Consider the following 20,977-nt stretch of genomic DNA (forward strand, 5'->3'; position numbering starts at 1 on the left):
ATAAGCCCAATCACCTCATTCTTGGGTAATAGTCACAATTACCTTCTCATTCCTTCACTCCACTTCTTCAAACAGCTGTCTGTGGCATGTGGGTAGCATAGTTTGAAGTGCAGCAGGTGTTTGTAATTTCCTTTCTCAAGGTCACAGGTGACTATGCCAGTGCACTCGATAAACCACAGCTTCTGGGCCCCTTTCTTCCCACTAAACCCCAAGATCCCCTTCTCACATCCAGATTACTCTCTGCCACTTATATGACTTTAACTCACCCACTGCTATTAAAATTGAATTATTTCCAGGAAATCTACTAAGACTCTATCCACTAACCTCAAATCATATCTGATTAAAACTTCTTGGTGGGTAGATGGGATATTTTCCAAAATATTTTTTGAAATTGGCTTTCTTAGATAACTTCCATGTTAGATTTATTAGGAGGGAAGACTTGTATTTGGTGGTACCCCCCCCCCTCAAATCCAGGGCCTCATGGCCCTTTTTAGCTGTTACTGTGGTCAGCCTTTCCTGTAGTGCTTAGCTGCCCTTCATGACCACCTCTGCCCAATCTTGTTACAAGTTACAGTGATGACACAAAGATCAGAGGAGACAATATACAGTATAAATCCAGGCTCTTAAAACCATAAATTGTTTTTATAAGTGCTAACTGCTGTCAACATTACCAGAACTGTTCCCAATTTCCACAGAATCTGCCTTGTGCCACTGAGTAACATTAGAATGTAATGGTTTATTCACATTAGCTGATTCTGCTTTTAAGGGAGTTAATATTTTTGGTTCATCTACCATAATTCATTAACATATTCAATTTAAATATTTCTAGAAGAAGCTTAAAGACCTTTTGTGTCTCAGTTCCCCCACTGGCAAACGATGATAATAGTGACATTTTTATTTTATACAACTGTTATGATATTCAAATGAAACAACTTATTCAAATGAAATAACACTTGGCACAGTGCTTGACAAACAGTAAGTGCCTAATAAATGTTAGGTATAATTACTATATAACCCCTAAAGTTATTCAAGGTATCATAGAGCAATGGTGTTTTACAGCAAAATATTTCTGTAGAATACCCACACCTATGAACATGGCCATATTTTCTAAACCAAACAGATCTACTAACACCAACTCCATTTCCAAAAAACAAAATTTTATTTCTAGGTTTGGCAAATAAGCTCTGAATCCAGAAAAGGCCCTCAGAGAAGTCGGCTAATGTTGCCATAAAATATCACACCAGGCAGAGCTATGGTGAGACAAGAAAACTTCATGAAGTTTCATTCAAAACACAGAACAAGAAGTTTCATTTCCTCCAGGGATTTATCTCACTTAATCTTTATGCATCAAACCAATCTGTGACCCAATTATGTGGTTATACCAGGAGGTGTCTGCATTACTGAATGCTGTGCTATTTCTGCCAAAGACGGATCTCTGGGGATCCTGAGATAATGGCAGCGTAAAGAGCATCCAGGAAGAGGAACATGCATGTTTTTACCAAGACAAAAAAAAGGATCTGTGGAACATTAATAGTGCCAGATGCCACATGTCCATCTAGGCAGGAAAAACAGAGCACTAGTTGGAGAACTTTTGATTACATTTCTCCCAAAATGGAAACTAATATTCCGGGATGATGAACGTTGAGTTTTTTCTTTTCTAAACGATTGCTTCCTTCATGTGATGGCATGATCGAGTCAAGTTTTGGTTTCTGCAATGGACTATATTAACACTTCCTTAAAGAACCAAATTTTATACTGATTGTAAGGAAAATTTCAAGTAGTCACCAAATCTTTTTATTTATTTATTTATTTATTCATTCATTCATTCATTCATTCATTTTTACCAAATCTTATTTTAAATGACAGGCAAGTAAATGCTTTGCTAAAGCACATAATGCAATTAACACTGAAATTTCTTTGAAATCATAACATCCCCCTAACAAAATTGCCCATATATAAATAAATTGTTATTTTTATTTTGTTCACTGTTCAATATTTTTCTAATGTTTTGAATAAACACAATTAGTAAGTGGTATTATTAAATCTGTCAGTGTTAAAGAATTTGGGGAAGAGCTATTATCATACCTGAGAAAAAAATTCAGAATTCAAAAGAATTTTCACAGGCTGGATACTGAGCCCAAAATGAATTGATGAAATTCAACAAGGATGAATAACTATACACTTAGGGTTAAATGGTATTAAGCCAATATCTGAAAGATCATTGTGTGCTGGACACTGTACTCAGTACTTAAAACAACAGAACAACACTAATGAGGAAGGTACTATTATTAACTCCATTCTAGATAAGAGGATGCTGAGGCACAGATCTGTAAATAATGGGAAATACGTTTTGACAGCACAAGCTTAAAACTTTAAGGAGTTATGGTAGGTCACAATTCAATATCAAACACAATATCCAGATTACAGAAACCAATGGTAATCACTATATTTTTCACTGCAATTGGAATATTTAAGTTCACTGCTGGATATCAGTTTTCCAAAGAATGTAAACAAACTGGAATGGAATCAGCATAGAGTAAGATGAATAGAAGAAAATGGGTATACTTAACCTAAAAAAGAGACGGTCAAGATAAAATAGATGCTCCAAGCATCTTAAGAGCTGCATTTACAGAAGAGGAATCTGGGGCGCCTGGGTGGCTCAGTCAGATAAGCGTCCATCTCTCGATTTTGGCTCAGATCATAATCTCACGTTTTGTGAGTCTGAGCCCCACCCTGGGCTCCTCACTGACCTGTGGACCCTGCTTGGGATCCTCTCTGCCCCTCCCGTGCACTTTCTCTCTCTCAAAATAAGTAAATAAACTTAAAAAAAAAAAAAAAAAAAAAAGAAAGAGAACCTGACTTAGTCTACCATGGTCTAGAAGCCAAGATACTATTTGTAGTAAAGCACAAACTTGGGCAATTAATGAAAACACAACGCTTACAAGGTAGAACCAGTTTCTGCTTATCAGGAAACAATGTATCCACAAGTAAAAAGATTTTGTCTTTCTCAGTGAAACATCTTTCTCATATGTTGATGCTAAATAACTACAAATGTGTAGAGACTAGAAATGCCTCAACACTTGTTATTACAATATCCCATTATTAAGAAATAATGTAGTCTATTGAAAAGTCTTGGTGCAAAAACTGAGGCTTCTCGGTAACATGTTAACAAGGAAAAGACTTTCCTGGCTCTGTATTTACTATCTGTGATGCTGGGTGAACCTCTTCACTTTTCAGTGCCTCAGTTTCCTAATTTATAAAGTGGAAATAATGATACCTACCTGAGAATTATACAGATGGAGAGAGAGTAGATATAAAGAAACACTGGTAACACAGTAAGTATTCAATACATGTATATCATTAATGTTCACAATAAACATTAATAAATAATTTTTTAAAAAGTTTGTTTTTCCCAGGCTTCAAGCTATACTACAAAGCTGTAATCATCAAGACAGTATGGTACTGGCACAAGAACAGACACTCAGATCAATGGAACAGAATAGAGAACCCAGAAATGGTCCCATAAACGTATGGCCAACTAATCTTTGACAAAGCAGGAAAGAATATCCAGTGGAATAAAGACAGTCTCTTCAGCAAGTGGTGCTGGGAAAACTGGACAGTGACATGCAGAAGAATGAACCTGGACCACTTTCTCACACCATACACAAAAATAAACTCAAAATGGATGAAAGGCCTCAATGTAAGACAGAAAGCCATCAAAATCCTCGAGGAGAAAGCAGGCAAAACGTCTTTGATCTTGGCTGCAGCAACTTCTTACTCAACATGTCTCCAGAGGCAAAGGAAACAAAAGCAAAAATGAACTATTGTGACCTCATCAAAATAAATAAAAAGCTTCTGCACAATGAAGGAAACAATCGGCAAAACTAAAAGGCAACCGACAGAATGGGACAAGATATTTGCAAATGACATATCAGATAAAAGGTTAGTATCCAAAATCTATAAAGAACTTATCAAACTCAACACCCAAAAAACAAATAATCCAGTGAATGGGCAAAAGACATGAATAGACACTTCTCCAAAGAAGACATCCAGATGGCCAACAGACACATGAAAAAATGCTCAACATCACTCATCACCAGGGAAATACAAATCAAAACCACAATGAGATACCACCTTACACCTGACAGAATGGCTAACATTAACAACTCAGGCAACGACAGATGTTGGCGAGGATGCGGAGAAAGAGGATCTCTTTTGCATTGTTGGTGGCAATGCAAGCTGGTGCAGCCACTCTGGAAAACAGTACGGAGGTTCCTCAAAAAACTAAAAACAGAACTACCCTATGACCCAGCAATGGCACTACTAGGCATTTATCCACGGGATACAGGTGTACCGTTGCGAAGGGACACATGCACCCCCATGTTTATAGCAGCACCATCAACAATACCCAAAGTATGGAAAGAGCCCAAATGTCCATATATGGATGCATGGATAAAGAAGATGTGGTATATATATATACAATGGAGTATTACTCGGCAATCAAAAAGAATGAAATCTTGCCATTTGCAACTACGTGGCTGGAACTGGAGGGTATTATGCTAAGTGAAATTAGTCACAGAAAGACAAAAATCATATGACTTCACTCATATGAGGACTTTAAGAGACAAAACAGATGAACAGAAGGGAAGGGAAACAAAAATAATATAAAAACAGGGAGGGGGACAAAACAGAAGAGACTCATAAATATGGAGAATAAACTGAGGGTTACTGGAGGGGTTGTGGGAGGGGAGATGGGCTAAATGGGTAAAGGAATCTACTCCTGAAATCACTGTTGCAGCTAATTTGGATGCAAATTTTAAAAAATAAAAAATTAAATTAAAAAAATAAACCTCTTGTAGATCCTGGCAAAAAAAAAAAAAAAGTTTGTTTTGAGCGAGACTGCGTGCACATGTGCACATGAGCAGAGGGGCTGAAAGAGAGGGAGAGAGAGAATCCCAAGCAGGCTCCACGTGGTCAGCGCAGAGCCTCATGTGGAGCTCAATCTCACAAACCGTGAGATTATGACTTAAGCCAAAATCAAGAGAGATGCTCAACCGACTGAGACACTGAAGCTCCCAATGAATAGTAATTTGATAAAATTCTTGGAGATTCAGGATCATTAAGAGTATCGGTAATATAATAATAGGTAGTAATAATGTGTGCAATGTACTGTACTCAGATTGTAGTGCTGAACAAGAACATGCAAAATCACTCTTTTAACAAACTGGTGCCTGTCAGAGGGGCAGACAGGCAAAATGGATGAAAGGGGGGGGTATGGATTTCCAGTTATGTACTGAATAAATCACGTGGACAAAAGGTACAGCACAGGGAATATAGTCAATGGTATTGTGATAGTGATGTATGGTGACAGATGGTAGGCACACTTGTGAGCACAGCATAACTACAGAGTTGTTGAATCACAGTATTGTACACCTGAAACTAATGTAACATTGTGTGTTAACTACACTTCAATAAAAATAAAATAAAATGCCAAATTGTAGAGTTGTTAAAACAAAAAACAAAAATAAAACCCAAACTCCTTCTCTTGATGTATTACATACTTTAATATGGAGATAAATTCCTTTATTTTTTATATGTTTTTCTGCTATAAGACCTCACAATGGGTAGAACTTGTGAATTAAATATAACAGGGTTTGTGGAAAAGATGTGGTTGTTGCAGACTACTTAAAATCTATGAAGCTTTGTAACTAGGGCACTGACAGAAACAGTAACAATCTTAAACTATGTACTAATGTGGTGTTAAATCTTGGCTGGTGTTAAATCTTTGAACTCAACATTATTGTCAGTCCATCCTGAGACTGCAGCCCGTAAGCAGCATCCATGAGACCTCTTCTGAAATGCAGGTCCTTGAAAGGATTTACTGTCAACAGAGACCAGTTCATCAAAATTAAAAAGCCAACCCAGGTTTTAGACTTCATCAATCAAATGACAATTTTTTTGAAATTAGGAGAAATGTCTTAGCTGCTTCTTCATTTGTATTAGCAGTTACTAAAGCTACTAAAATGGCCACTCAAAAAGGTACTTTAGCTTTTAAAAACTGCTCGGTCTTGGGGTGCCTGAGTGGCTCAGCCGGTTAAGAGTCTGACTCCTGATTTAGACTCAAGTCATGATCGCATGGTTCATGAAATTGAGCCCCAGGTTCGGCTCCACGCTGACAACACAGAGCCTGCTTGGGATTCTCTCTTTCAAAATAAGTAGAAAAATATTGCTTGGTCTTTCCATTAGACTGAGAAAGCTGGCCTCTGATTGCTTTCACAGTTAAAATACGCAGAAAAAATTCCTCTGCTTTCATACTGACATTATCCATTTATTTATTAATGCACACAAGCTAACTGAAACCATAGAAACACACAGAAATACAGACTGTACTTACTTATGACAACAGTAAGTACTACAAAGAAAACAGGTTAGGGGGTTAAGCAGGTGATTTGGGCAGGGCATATCAGCACTTCGAAGCCCTGTATGGCATTAAACGGGGCTCCCGCCTTCTGGCTCCTGTCTTCCCAGTTTAAGTCTGTAAGGGAGCAGACACCCTCTAGCACTTGTTCTTTTTGCTGCTTGCAGGGGGAAAATGACCAAAATGATTCCTCTGGAGTAAGGACCTATGGGAACCATGTGTTCGTACTTCTAGGTATCTCGTTGGCTTCCCTAAGAAAGCACCTCACCTAGAGTCGAAACTAAAATGATGTTAATTTTTGTTTTCAAATGCTTAAGATAAGCTATTTAAAAATATTTAGGCTCTTCTGACTTCTTGAGTCATGGTTTTGATTAGCCTATTCCTCAAGTTCTACCAATTTGTGTAACTGGATGTGCCATTTCCTGTGTCAGGAAAAATAGTGAAAGAGTTTAAAATGGACAAAAAAAGATTGTGGGACATTCCTTCAATAGAACATCGGGCAGCCTGGCCAGTGCCTTTTCCCCACTCTACGACACATGCTGTCTAAACCATCTGTTGGCTCACTTGCACAGATATCTGAACACCATATTCTATTGCTTGGCATCATTTCACCACGTACTGGGCTTACGAAGGTGGAGAGATTCAGTCCTATAGGAAGGGACTTAGTTTTTGATCTACTGAAGGCAGCTAGCCTGTGTCCACCACATAAGCGGCACAAAATTTCCAATAGCAATGATGGTGATGGGCATTTGTTACACGACGTGGTGAACATAAATGCCATGTGTATAACATAAGGAAGTGAATTCTAACTGAATCCTGAGGATGAGCTGAAGGAGAGAAATGATTATTGTGCACTCAAGAGATGACTATCAGAGATTTGCTTAATTTTTATGCTTTAGTATGTTCTTTCCTAACAGTAAGGGCAGCTGAAAAAGATACACAGAACTTTAGATCCAGAAATGGACTTGAAAGATCAACTTCTTCAACCTAATTTTACCAACTAGATAAGTAAGTCCCTTGGCAATGGACCTTGCCACAAATGCCCTGCCCTACTCCTCTGCCAAATGCCAAAATCTGGTCTGCATCTTTCTCCTGCCCCATTTATATTGCTAGCCATTTTCTTCTGAGAAATATTCATTTTGAATGTAATACTATTGTATAAATACCTAAATTTCATTTTTCACTTTTGAAGAACATGGAAAAACAATTACTTTGCACTCTATATAGATTAATCTCATGACAGCTCTTTTTGCTAAATGCTACTTTCTTTTGTGAAGTTAAGTCAGTGACAAACACAGAAGGCTGAGTGAACTGCTATTCTATGTTCCATCCTCCTCTTGTAACAGGCTTCCTGAATTCATCCAGTTCTTCATGCCTCCTAGTGTGACCATCTAGCTTCCTTTCTAGGGCCCTGTTCCCATCTCTCCCAAAGCTTCTGTCTATGAATGACAGAACAAAACTCCCTCCATTTCCACCCTCCCCAGACTTCCAACACGCTACACTATTCCTGATCTCTTCTGACATTCTTCTCATTTCATCCGTCTTCTGTGAAGGTTCTTCTTCCAACCTTTAGAATATGGACATCCCTCAGGTCCTGCCTGTCTCTTTGCTCTTATTTACTCCTATAGTTTCATCATATTTTCATGTATTCAGCTAAGCATTATCTAATGACAGTGTATAAGCAATGGTATGACAGACACGGTCCCTGCTTTCATGGAATTTACATCCTATTGAGGAAGACTGGTGATAAACAAGAAAACAACTAAATAAAAAATTACAAATGGGGATAAATATTAAGAAGGAAAAAACAAGGTACAATAATAAAGACTAATCGGGGAGTATCTACTTCAGATAGAGCGGTAAAGGAAAGTCCTTTGAAAAGTTGACATTTACTGGGATCTAAAGAAAAAGGCTGTTACGCAAAAGGTGTGTATATTCCTGGCAGAGAGACCAAATGCTCAAAGGTGAGTGGGAGAGAGCTTGGCTGTGTTTGAGAAACTCGGAGCAGAGAGTATCATAGGGTAATGCTGGAGAGGTAAGTAGTGACCAGATCATGCAAGGCCCTACAGGCCCTGGGTTTTATTCTAAACATAAGGAGAAGTTACTGAAGAGTGTTAAGCCAGAGGGTAAGCCATTATGACTTAGATTTTAAAAAGATCACTCTGGCTGTCATGACTTTCAGACTGATGAATACCAACACATGGAGGGTTGCCCAACATAGTCCCAGTTTAGGCCCGTTGTCCTGGTGTAACTGGACTTCTATACCAACTCCTTTTGAGTCAGAATATGTAGTAAGTACATAAATACTAAAGCAAACTTTAAAAAATGAACACAGAAAAACAAAGAAGGTTGGTCAAGACACAGGCAGGCTTTGTGGCAACTTTCATCAGATTCCCTTGTCCCTGATGCCCCTGACCTAGGTGGGACCCTGGTGTCCTCCCTTTGATTACTGACCTAGTTTTACTTCTCAGGCTTGTGCTATGTTCTTGTCCTCAATATCTGGCCATCTCTTGTGATGAAATAATATTCAGTATCTGGTATACAAAAATATATTGAGTGGGGTGCAATGCATCTTAACTCATTTATTCCTCATAATAATCCTTGAGGTAGGTATTATCCCTACTTACAGATGAGAAAACTGAAGAACAAAGAGCGAAAGAAGCTTGCCTAAAGTCATGTACAGCAAAAGTAGCCAAACAGGACAGGAAGCCAGGTAATATGGTTCCAAACTCAAGCGTTCTTCATCCCGAGTTGTCAGCACAGAGCCCGAAGCAGGGCTCGAACTCACAAACTGCGAGATCATGACCTAAGCCTAAGTCAGATGCTTGACCGACTGAGCCACCCAGGCGCCCCTTCATCCCGCTCTTCTAATACTGTTACTTAATGTGAGAGGCCCAGACACATTTAGGGAACTGCAAGTAGCTCAGAGTATTGGGGAAAAGCTGGAAATAAGTTTAGAAAAGTAGTAGCAGGACATCAAATGGCATGCTATATAGCTTAGTTTTCAACTGGTAGGATATGGGGTGCACCGTAGGATCCTAAATGCATGGCCATTCTTATCTTTTGGATAAATAGTTCTGTGGAGAATGGATTTGGAAGGTGAGTAAGAGGAGACTGGTTTCTGACTCAGCTTGTTATAGAGACTGGATATGTGCCTCCTTCCTGCATGGGGTTTTTGAGTGACTGCTGTCAAGAATCTGCTTGCTCCCTGCCCATGATGACAGAAGGACTTCCCACAACCTCTGCCCAGGCCTTCTGACTACTGCTTCTCCCGTCTGGACTTCAGAGCTATAGAGTCTGGCTCTATGAAGCACAGCAAAGTTAGAACTTCAAACTCATCCTCTCTTCTGAGTTCTAAGCCTATATTCTCAGTTCTTTGAACATTTCTACTTGTTTATGGCCTCTGGCTACCTGAAATTTAGCATTCTCTAAAAATCATCAAGTCAGAAGAGAATTAGGGAAAAAAGTCTAAGAAAAACATAAATGTCAGAAGAGTATGCTAGTGGGAAAAATCTACATGAAGCATCATAATTTACAACATGTGGAAAAGCAACTAACATCTTAATACGTAAGTATTAACAATACTTAATACTTAAGTATTAACAATACTTAATAAAATTGTTATATTATGGACAACTCATAAGTGATCTTAAAGGAAAACCTATTTTGCATTTGTATTCGAATTTCAACAGGACTGCTTTGAATTGCTACTTTATTGATAAGTGAAACAGATTCTTTTATGACAAGTTATAAATGCTTATAGTTTATCGGTTCCCTCTCCACCCTGCAATTACCTACAGGAAGAGATTGGCCATGGTTTTATTTTATGAGTTTTATAGGGGCACATTCACCCCAGTTTGCATACTATGAATTCCTGGAAAATTCTACAGACTGGAAAAAAAGAAAGTGCTTTCTTCACATCAAAAGAAGCATTTCACTTGAACTTCTGTATTTATCCATAAATATACAGCCCCAAGTACTATGTTAAAATGTGAAAGACAAATTTTACATAAATATATGTATAAGGCATAGTATACTTGTGTGTAATAATAGAATATATAGCAATCTTGTGAACTTGCATAGTGGGCTAAACAATGACCCAAACCTAACAACAAAGACAACTTAAAATGTCACAGAGGGGCACCCGGGTGGCTCAGTTTGTTGAGCATCCAACTCCTGGTTTCAGCTCAGGTCATGATCTCATGGCTCGTGAGACTGAGCCCTGCCTCAGGTTCTGCACTGACAGTGTGGAGCCTTGGAAGTCTCTCTCTCCCTCTCTGTCTGCCCCTCCCCCCATCATGCTCTCTTTCCTTCTCTCAGAATAAACTTAAAAAAAAATGTTGTAGAATAAAGATAGATTATCATAGAATCCAAAAGAGTCTTAGAATAAATTTTAATTTGTAGGATTCAGATCAACACCTTTACGAATAAGTTTAGTGTCAACGGCAAGCAACATCATGAACATCTCAGGTATTTTTCCAGAATAGTAAAATACTGTAAAACATATTGAAATTTACTACTGATGAAACATTACATGACAAAAACTTGTCAGTCAAGCCCTGAGAACACCTAGAAGTATAACTGCAGAATGAATAAATTAAAAGTTTGTTAAATGCAACTTACAAAATGAAGAATAATGAATGAATAAATTTCTAATCAGACTAGAATATTTTAATTTCTAATAATTAATGAACTATTTAGATGGATGGCAAAAGTATCCCATAACTGGTATAATCTTAATGAGACAGCCTGGATTTTGTTTCAACCCGTTGTGGCTGATGCAAGCTGTAATTATATACACTGCCAGAAAATCCATTTGTTAAAAGAAAATTTGTTCTCATTAATGCGGATTGTGGGATCACTGAATAAAAGAGGAAGAAAGGAGTAGTATTAACTAGCGTTACAGGTTTGGAATGCAGGAGCTTTATAAAAATCAGCAATCAATTCAATAGGCCATGCTGATGCTTGAATTTTTAACATACCAGTTTTCACTAGAAGAGATTCAAAAACAATTCTTCTCAAATCACTAAAAATTCTGTACATATTCAGCATGGCTTATCGTGTTTTAATTCCAACAGAAAACATACAAAGCTATGGGAAGTTCCATGCATATAGCAGGCTATGGGCAGGTTTGTAATAATCTCAATAAGACCAAAGATTTACAGAGACTTCCTTATGCTAGTTGTGACTTTTCTGATTTACAAATGAGTCCTTCATTTAAAGTGAATATGAGACTCAAGCCTGTGCTTACTTAACTATTAACTAACTTTTACACCTGCCTTGCAGGGTTCAGACAATGACCTCTGATTAATCTGAGTCTGATATTATCCTTAACAGCAACTCGTTCTTAAAGTGGCATGATCTAATTATTTTCATGTAATCTAATATCATGACTGTCTAATGTCTTATTTGCTTTTCCTATAATAGGAAATAGTTTGAGTGACTACCATTCAGGACAAAAAGAAAGCCACACATTTAACCATCAAATCTGAACTAGGACATCAGGTATAAAGAAAATAAAAGAAAATCTGAATATATGAGTAGGTAAAACAGGCTACCTTCGCAAAAGAACTGTTAGGCTGATGTCCAATGTCTCACCCAAAACACTAAATATCAGAAAGCAAAAGAGGATCAATTTCCATAATGTTCTGAGGGGAAAAGTTTATGTCCAAATAATTAAAAACCCTAGCAAACTCTTATTCAAAGACAACTAAGGTATTTTAAAATATGTAGACTCAGATACTCAGATAATATACCTCTCACATTATATTTCTGGAAAAAAATAACTTGAAAATATACTGTTGGATATAAACAAAATTAAGAGCTCAAAATGCAAAAAAAAAAGTGAATAGTGAGGTTTGATTCTCTTTGAAGGAGGAGGTCATGCCATGTGGGGATATTCTGTTTTACTTCTACTGAAGGCATCTCAAAAACACACAAGGTATTATTTAATGTCAGAAAGAAAAAAATTCCAAACAAAAAAATTAAATGTGTTAAATGAACAACAACAACAAAAAGAAACAAGACAGTTAAAAAGAGAGTGGGAGAGAACACAACAAAGAGGTGGTTTTGTTTTCAGGCTAACCTATACTTAAAGAACACCGCATCACATTAGAACACTATAGGATCAAACTCTCCTCCATAACCATAGATTTACTGAAAAGTTCATTCCGATTTGGAATGTCAAGAAACAGTTTTTGATAGAGGCCTGAAAAAGTCTCATTTCCCTCACCTGCTGAACTGCTGTAATTAGCATCTAGCACTCTCTGGGACCCAAACCATCTGCGGTGGTTCTCGGAGCAACAGGAAAGTGGAGGTGATAACATACAGAGAGAGGTGACCTGGAGGCTGGTGGTTAGGAACGAGGTCCAGGAAGTCACTCAGGGACCTGGCCTCAGCCATTCTAAAACCCTGGTCCACCGCCGCCTTCTCTTTTCTCAGGACCCCAGAGTATCTCTCCTTTTTGGGCTAGAGTAGTACCAGGTTTGAACTTACAAATACTCTACTTTGTTAAAGTTTTCCGACAGACTTTTTCCTATTTCTTTTATCTCTAAATATCTTCTTCTCTTAAACCCTTTAAGGAAAACAAGGGCACACACATACAAAGGATGGAAATTAGGTTAACACTATTTCCGTGAAAATCAGACTTTTCCTCTCTTGGGGACCAGAAGACACTGGGTAATGAACAGACTTGTGATTCTATTTAGAGGTTATGGACAAAAGGCCAAAGTTAACTGTCAGCAAGGTAGGGGACTTTTTGGGAATGAGGGGGCAGTAGTAAACTAAGTAAATTAGTAAACTAAGGAGTTTGTAGTAAAGAGACTGAAGGAGCTCAGAAAAACATACCAAAATGCAGCCTGGCTCTAGTGAGGGCTTGGAGAACCAATGCATGTTTGGGGTGTGCCTGTATAAACCAAATATATTAAAACTTACAGCTTTATAGATCAGAAATGTTATTAATATATTAGGAGCTATAATTTAATAATCCAACTGAAAAAACATAAAAAAAGACCAACAATACCTAAACCCTTATGTATTAGATTTTGTTTGGTTCTTTGGAGTCATTCTGAGACTGTTAGGGCATTACTGTAAACATTAATGCCATTATTTCTCATGATTTCATGAGAAGTCAGTTCTATTATTTCATCATTTAGTTAGGATGGAAATCTACAATCAGCCTACAGAGTAAAACAAAAAAACTGTTAGGTTACACTTTTCTGAGTTGTAGAATGTACCAAAAAAAACCCCAACAAAACCAGAAATGGAAACACAGGTGCTGTAGGAAAGCCTATAGGAATAAACTGAATTTCAAAAGTATGTAAATAATCCAGGAAGTATCTTTTTCAAATACATTAAGGGGTTCCAGTTCAAGATGGTAACACAGGAAGATCCTCAACTTACCTCCTCCCACTGACACACTAAGTCTGTAGCTACATGTGGAACAATTTCCTCTTAAAAAACCAAAAGGCTGGCTGAATGAGGACTACCCCACAGGCAAACAAGAAGAAAACCACATTGAAGCATGTAGGAGAGCCTAAGATACAACCTTGCCATAAACCCCCACCCAAGTGCAGTGACCCACAACCGAGAGAAAAAGTAAAACCTGGAGTTTCTCCTCAAGGAGTAAAGGGTTCAAACCCCACCTCAGATACCTCAACTTTTAAGACCTACACCTGAGAGAAAATAAATTATTTTCCATAATTGCTAGCCTGCATTTTTTAAATATTAAAGAATACAGTGTACATGTTATGACTACTATTTTAGCATACTTACTAAAGTTTAACTGCAACACACACAATAACCAAGTACTTTTAGGATTACAGTGGTGTTTAATTCCTCAAACACCACTTTTCCAGAGCCCCACACAGTAAGTTATCAAACAGGCTGGCTCAATCATATGAATTTATCACAAATGGAAAATGAAGGCAACCTGCCAGTGAGGAAAATATTATCAATAAAATTCAAATATAGTTTAATATTGCCTTTATTTTCATAAAACAGGCATTACCAAATCTTTCTAACAGGAAATGATGAACTGTATGGAGTATCTAAAAGACTTCATATACAGGAATGATAAGAGAAACAAGATTATGCTCAGTGAAGAATAAGATATATTTTACTCTGTATTATTTTATGAATCTCTCAAGTGGGAATTGGCCATTGATACATATTTCATTCACATATTACATTTAGAGAATAGAAGGGAAATTTAATTGTTTTCCTTCTACATTATCTTATACAGTTATCTTTAACATAGTAAATAGGTATTATAATTGTTAAATGCCTTTTGTTGTCTGGCAGTAATAGAAGAGGGATAAAAGTTTTCACTTCTATAATAATAAAGCATAGCAATTCATAAGAGAAATGAAACATGATGGCCTGCTTTTACTATTAAAAAATATTCACTCTAAATAATGATGCTAGTGCACAAAATAAAACTCATTTTAAAAAGTGTAAATAAATTTGTGTGAAGATTTATATTAACTTATTAAAAATCTAAAATATTTTTAAATTAAAAATCATTCTATTTATAATAGTAACATAAACAAGTCTCTGCAAAAATGATACCATATCTTATTTTCCCAAATATTGGCAAAAATTAGTATGTTTTCCTCATTAAGTTAGAAAACATGAGGTTAATTTTCTTGAAGGGGTATAATTTTCGGCAAAAGGGAGGTCAAAAGACTTTTCTACAATGGCATTTTGTGTCCTATAACCAGGATCATTTTGTAGCTTATCAGTTTTAACAATGCAGAAATAGACTGTCTTACCGTTGGTGCTGTATCTACATGATGGTTACAAGGCTTTCTTTCTATGTTGATAATTCCTGTGCAAAGAAAAGATGGTAGATATTTGATTATACCTATCCATTTTATTGTGAAAACATTTATCTCAGTAAGAGGTGACTCCTATAGCTTATAAGGAAAAAAGTCTCATTTGAATGGCAGGATCCTTTAAAGTTCTATCATGAATTCTTTGGTCAGAAACAGTTGGAGAGTTTAGCTAACTAAGAGACCCAACTCAAAGTGAGCTGAGCAAATTTTCCCATTCAAGAGGTGTTTAGCAATAGTCTAAGATGTGTCCATATCCTGCTCTTGGCTCAAAAATTATACCATTATCTCCACTCTGCTGCAGTTCTTCCATTAAATTTTTATTTCTGACTTGAGGTCATCAAGTTTTCATAAAGAAATATCACAAAGGCTGTAAGAGGAATCACTTCCTTATTTTCTCATAAAGAATAAATAAATCTACTTGAATTTCTCTTTGATCACTTGACTTCCTACTATGTCATATTCTATTTATTCAATCACCATGGAGTGTCTGAAAAAAAAAGTTCCCCCTCATTCTCTCCTTTAAAATGATAATATTGACTGCTAAACTTGAGAAAAATCCTTTTATCATGTGTGGATTTATCTTTTTGTTCCGAATGTCCTCTCCTGCATTTCTTTGTAATACATAGCTTTTAAGGATATAACACATTGCATCTCATCTATAAAGATACTGGTTCAAAGTCTAGCTCAGGTTAAAAATGAACACAGGTGTGGGTCTCATTTACTTTATAATCTCTGTCCATCAGCAAACCAACAGGTGAGTTAGGACATTAGAATAGTTCTAGTTCCTTCAAATAATGATACAGGCTTTCACATGCAAGACTGCTTAGAAGTAAGAACTACAAGTATTGTTAGGAGCAATCAGCACAATTTCTGATTGAAACAATAGCTCCTCCCATTTACAGTCATTTAACTCATTCTTCTTCAAGTATGATAAGGGATTATGTGAGAGCATCATAAAACAATCACTTTTTATCACTGTGAAATAATATTTAAAAATGAACAAAGTATCATGAAACACGATTAAAAATTTTTTTTTGTTTCATTTTAACAATTCAGCTATAATTAGCCAATGAAGTATAAAGCAGTATACTACCTTATACCATCAACTAATATTTACTAAGTGGCTATTTGGTATCAGTGATAAAAGACGAATTATAAAGGATAAATTATAATTTCTGACCTCAAGACTCGAGTAAAACAGAGGATTTGAAAAAAATACTCTAGAAATACTAGAGTATTTTTTCAAATACAGAGTATTTGAAATACAAATACTCTGTATTTGAAAAAATACTACAGAGCAAATTAAAAGTTTTGTCTTAAGAATAATAACAAAATCTTTAAAGTAATTTTTATGCAAAGACATTTTTATTCATAGAGTAACACTGGTCTTGAATAAAAAATTTTTAAAAACCCCAAGTAAACATATTAGAAAATGTTCAGATAATGCTGACTCTTACTGGTAGATTTTAGTAATACTGAAGTATATAGAACAAATGGTGAAATCCCCACTTCCCCAGCGCCCACACTCCCCACAACCCTCTCTGGCTGCATCCACTGAGAACAGTCTGGCATGACACAGGCTTTTAATCAAGAGTTAGCAAAATCTTACATGTGTGTTCTCACTATTGTAATCTGACTGCTATAAAACTGACCTAGGCTGATTACTAATTTTAAAGTTCTTATCCATTAAGAAAGTAACTTCAAGATGTTGAAAATAAAAACTAAATCTTCATCTTCAGCTTATACAATTACAAAGAAAAAACAGCTACGTATTTTACAGTTTCAATTTCAGGATAAGTAGGTGGTGGAAACTAAAAATTTTTAAAGTGGATTATCCAAAGATATAACCTTAGTTTTAAATTTAAATTGCCAATTGAAATAATATGATTTGGAAATACAATTAATACATGTTTGTTTGAACTTTCAGTAATGAATATACACAAAATAAGCTTAAGAAAAAATGTTCCCAAACAGCTTACTATTTTAAGTACATTTTAACAAAAAAGTCTCCATTTGTATGTTATTTCACTTTCATTAAGGTATGATAATAAGTGAAAGCTCCTAATAAATAGATTGCTGTGCTGGTTATTTTTGTGTGTCAGCTTGGCTAGGCCACAGTCCTGCATATCTGGTCAAACATTCCAGATGTTTCTGTGAAGGTATGTTTTAGATAAGATGAACACTTAAATCAACAGGCTCTGAGTAAAGGAGATTGCTCTCCGTAATGTGAGAGGGTTTCATCCAGTTGGTTGAAGGTCTTAAGAAAAAGAATGACTTCCCCTGGAAGAGAAAAAATTTTGCCAACAGACTGCTTTTGGACTTGAACTATAACTCTTCCCTGGGTCTCCAGGCTACCAACTGACCTTGGAGGTTTTGTACCTGCCGGCCTGCATAATCGCGTAAACCAATTCCTCAAAATAAATCGATCTATATACACATTCTACTGGTTCTGTTTCTCTGGAGGCTAACTAATACACTTAACTTTTGGGGAAACAATTTAAAAAAATGAAACTACAATTGTTTGTACTTATTCTAAATTAAATTTTTGTTCACTAATTAATCATGCAGTAATATGGTTAAAAGGTCCAACTTATTATGGTATATTTTAAAAATCCAAATACCTCACAATGAACTTAATATTACATCTGTAGAATAAATTAATCTACCAAAAAACAAAATCAATATGTCAATAGATATTTACCACTAGATTGTCCAGTCTGACAATCTCTGCTTCTTGATATTTATTTACATTTAATGCAATTACTGATATGGCTATGTTTAAGTCTGCCATCTTGCTATTTTGTTGCATCTAGTTCTGTTCCTTTCTCTTTTCTCCATACTCTTTTGAAATAATCAAATACTTTTACTATTCCATTTTATATCCCCAATGGCTATATTGTTAGCTACACATCTTTATTTTTTTCTTTTAGTGGCTAGAGATTGCAATATATATCTCTGATTTATTACAGGGCACCCTGAATTACAATTTTATACTTTACTAACAATATAAATATCTCAAAGCAGTATTACTCCATCTACCCTTCCACCCTTTATGCTATTGTTGTATTTTACCTCCATATGTTATAAACCCCACAACATTTTGCCTGGATACTGTTTTAAACAGTAGTATTTAAGAATGAAAAATCAGCTTTTTATATTTACACATATACTGATCCTTTCCAGTGTTTTCATTCCTTCCTGCAGATCCAAGTTTTCATCTGAGATCATTTCCCTTTAGACTGATGAACTCTTTGTTGAATCTCTCACGGTGTAAATCTGTGGATGACTGTTTTTTTGTTTTTTGTGTTTTTTTTTTCTGTAAAGACTTTAGCAGGCATTCATGTACGAAGGCTAATTTTGCTGGATATTGAAATCTAGGTTGATAGCCATTGTCTTTTTTTTTTTTTTAATTTTTTTTTTTCCAACGTTTATTTATTTTTGGGACAGAGAGAGACAGAGCATGAACGGGGGAGGGGCAGAGAGAGAGGGAGACACAGAATCGGAAACAGGCTCCAGGCTCTGAGCCAGCAGCCCAGAGCCCGACGCGGGGCTCGAACTCACGGACCGCGAGATCGTGACCTGGCTGAAGTCGGACGCTTAACCGACTGCGCCACCCAGGCGCCCCGATAGCCATTGTCTTTTAGCACTTTACTGATTTTATACCATTGTTTCTTACAAGAACAAAGCCATCATTTCTTACTATTATTCTCTGAATGTCATGCATTTTTGCCTTTGGCTGCTTTTATGATCTTTTCTTTAGGTTTCATTTTCCTCAGTTTATTTAAAATGTACCTAGGTGAGGTTTCACTTATATATATTCTTGGGGTTTGCTAAGCTTTTTATATCTTTTACGTTATTTTCTTTTATTAGAGTTGGAAAATTCTTGGCCTATTAGTTCTTCACCCTATCTTCTCTATTTTCCTTCTGGAATTCCATTTATACATGTTTAGATGATTTGATGTAGTCACACAGGTCTGATGCTCTGTTATTTCCCTCCCCTACCCTGTGCTTCGATTTGGATGATTTTTATTGTTATGTCCTTGAGTTCAAGGATCCTTTCTTTCAATGTGTACCTTCAGCAATTAGGTTCACTTAATTAACTTTTCATTTTATCTATTACACTCTTTAGATGCAGAATTTCCACTTATTTCTTTTTTTATGGTTTCCATTTCTCTGCTGAAATTATTCATCATACCCATGTTTCTTCAAAAATTATTTAACATATGTATAAAAGTTATTTCAAAGTTCTTGTCTACGAATTCCAATCCTTCTATTGATTGTTCTTTTTTCTTGATTATGGGTCACCTATTCCTGCTTATTCACATGCTTCATATTTCTGACTGCAGGTTAGACCTATTAGATATATAATTGGTAGAGAATGAGAGAGAAAGCATGCTTCCCCAGAAAGGGCTCACTCTTTCTTCTTCTTGAAAGCTATGGTGAAGGGTGGATCTTTGTATTCAGATCAGGAGTTAGCCTGGGTTGGGCTTGGGCTGTTGCTTTAATCTCAGTACATCTACTTATTAAATATCTAAAAATAAGATCAGTTCCTCCCTCTAAATCTGAGTAATGGATTTTTGGATAAGAAATCCTTTATCTTAGTTGTCTGAACAGGTTATTCCACTATCAGCCAGATTTCGAGACTTTTTCTCTTCCTAAGGTAAAGAACCTGTTCCTTTATGTACAGGCTTGTGAAATTTTCCCTGTATCTGGAAAATCAGAAATTTTACTAGGGTATATCAAATTGTGTCTTGGCTATAATTAACCTTTCTTGGGACTTGATAAGCCCTTTAATGGGCAGAGTTTTATCAACTGCTTAGAGAAATTTTATTCTGTTACTTCTGTAAATTTAGCAGTTCATTTTATTTTACCTTCAAAATTTTTATCTTTATGATAACCAATGTACTTAATCTTCTGAGGAAGCATCTTCTTTTCACTTTGTCTAATGCTTTTAAAACTTGAAATCATACAGTTTAGCTTAGTTTCTTTCTAGAGGCCTACAAGGATGAAAGCAAACAGGATGGCAAACCCTAGAGAGTATATCAGAAGATCAAGTTTTTTTCCTGGGATCTCAATGCCAATGTGTCAGGAATGGGGGTAGGGGCTGGTGCGGGAGGGCTCTGTTCTCCTTGGTACTAAGCAAGGACATGTGCAGGGAAAGCCGGTCTCTTCCAAAGGTGTAGGCAAAATGTTTTTTTTAGAGTTCACTGAGGTCTCTCAGCCTGCAGAAGTTATAATAAATGCTCTGGGTAACTGGCTATATTTGTCAGTTTAATGTTTTTAGTGTATCAAGAGCTTGGGAGAGCCTATGCACCACAGTGGATCTAAAAGGGCCTACATGCAAAGGGACCTACACAACTGGAGGAGTCTGGTTCCAGGCCCAGCCACTGGGAGAGGACTGTAACTTGCAACTGATGAGACCTGAGAGGAGGAGCTCACCCCTGTGCCTCAGCAGGTGGGTGTTTTCGTGTTTTGCCATAGCTCAGACCTCTATCAGTATAGTTGGGACCACAAACCATGAACATGCAAAGAAAACTATCAACTCTCATAAGGAGTTTCAGTAACCTGAACATGACCAAATAACTTTCTAGAACTGGTAGTGCCACTGATGACAAAGGAAGAATGAGAGGGTCTTTTAAATTAAAATGTAACAAAACAAACAAAAATCAACAACTATTAAGAATTTTAAGCTATTAATTAACAAGCAATGAAGATAACGCTATTT

General features: G+C 36.4%; 1 protein-coding gene across 9 annotated transcripts in view; it reads right to left on the reverse strand.

Annotated features, from left to right (window-relative positions):
• The window catches only part of AHI1 (Abelson helper integration site 1), a 210,805-nt gene that overhangs the window by 68,270 nt on the left and 121,558 nt on the right, over positions 1-20,977 (reverse strand). For all 9 annotated transcript variants that reach the window (XR_006299149.1, XR_006299147.1, XR_006299148.1 and 6 more), the window contains one exon: positions 15,190-15,245. Coding sequence is in view for 6 of the 9 variants with exons in the window: in XM_043593066.1 (XP_043449001.1) it covers positions 15,190-15,245 (56 nt within the window). In the remaining 3 variants the exon portion in view is untranslated. The remainder of the gene's footprint in view (positions 1-15,189; positions 15,246-20,977) is intronic.

This window comes from Prionailurus bengalensis, chromosome B2 (genome assembly GCF_016509475.1).
Source record: "Prionailurus bengalensis isolate Pbe53 chromosome B2, Fcat_Pben_1.1_paternal_pri, whole genome shotgun sequence".
NCBI classification, from domain to species: Eukaryota; Metazoa; Chordata; class Mammalia; order Carnivora; family Felidae; genus Prionailurus; species Prionailurus bengalensis.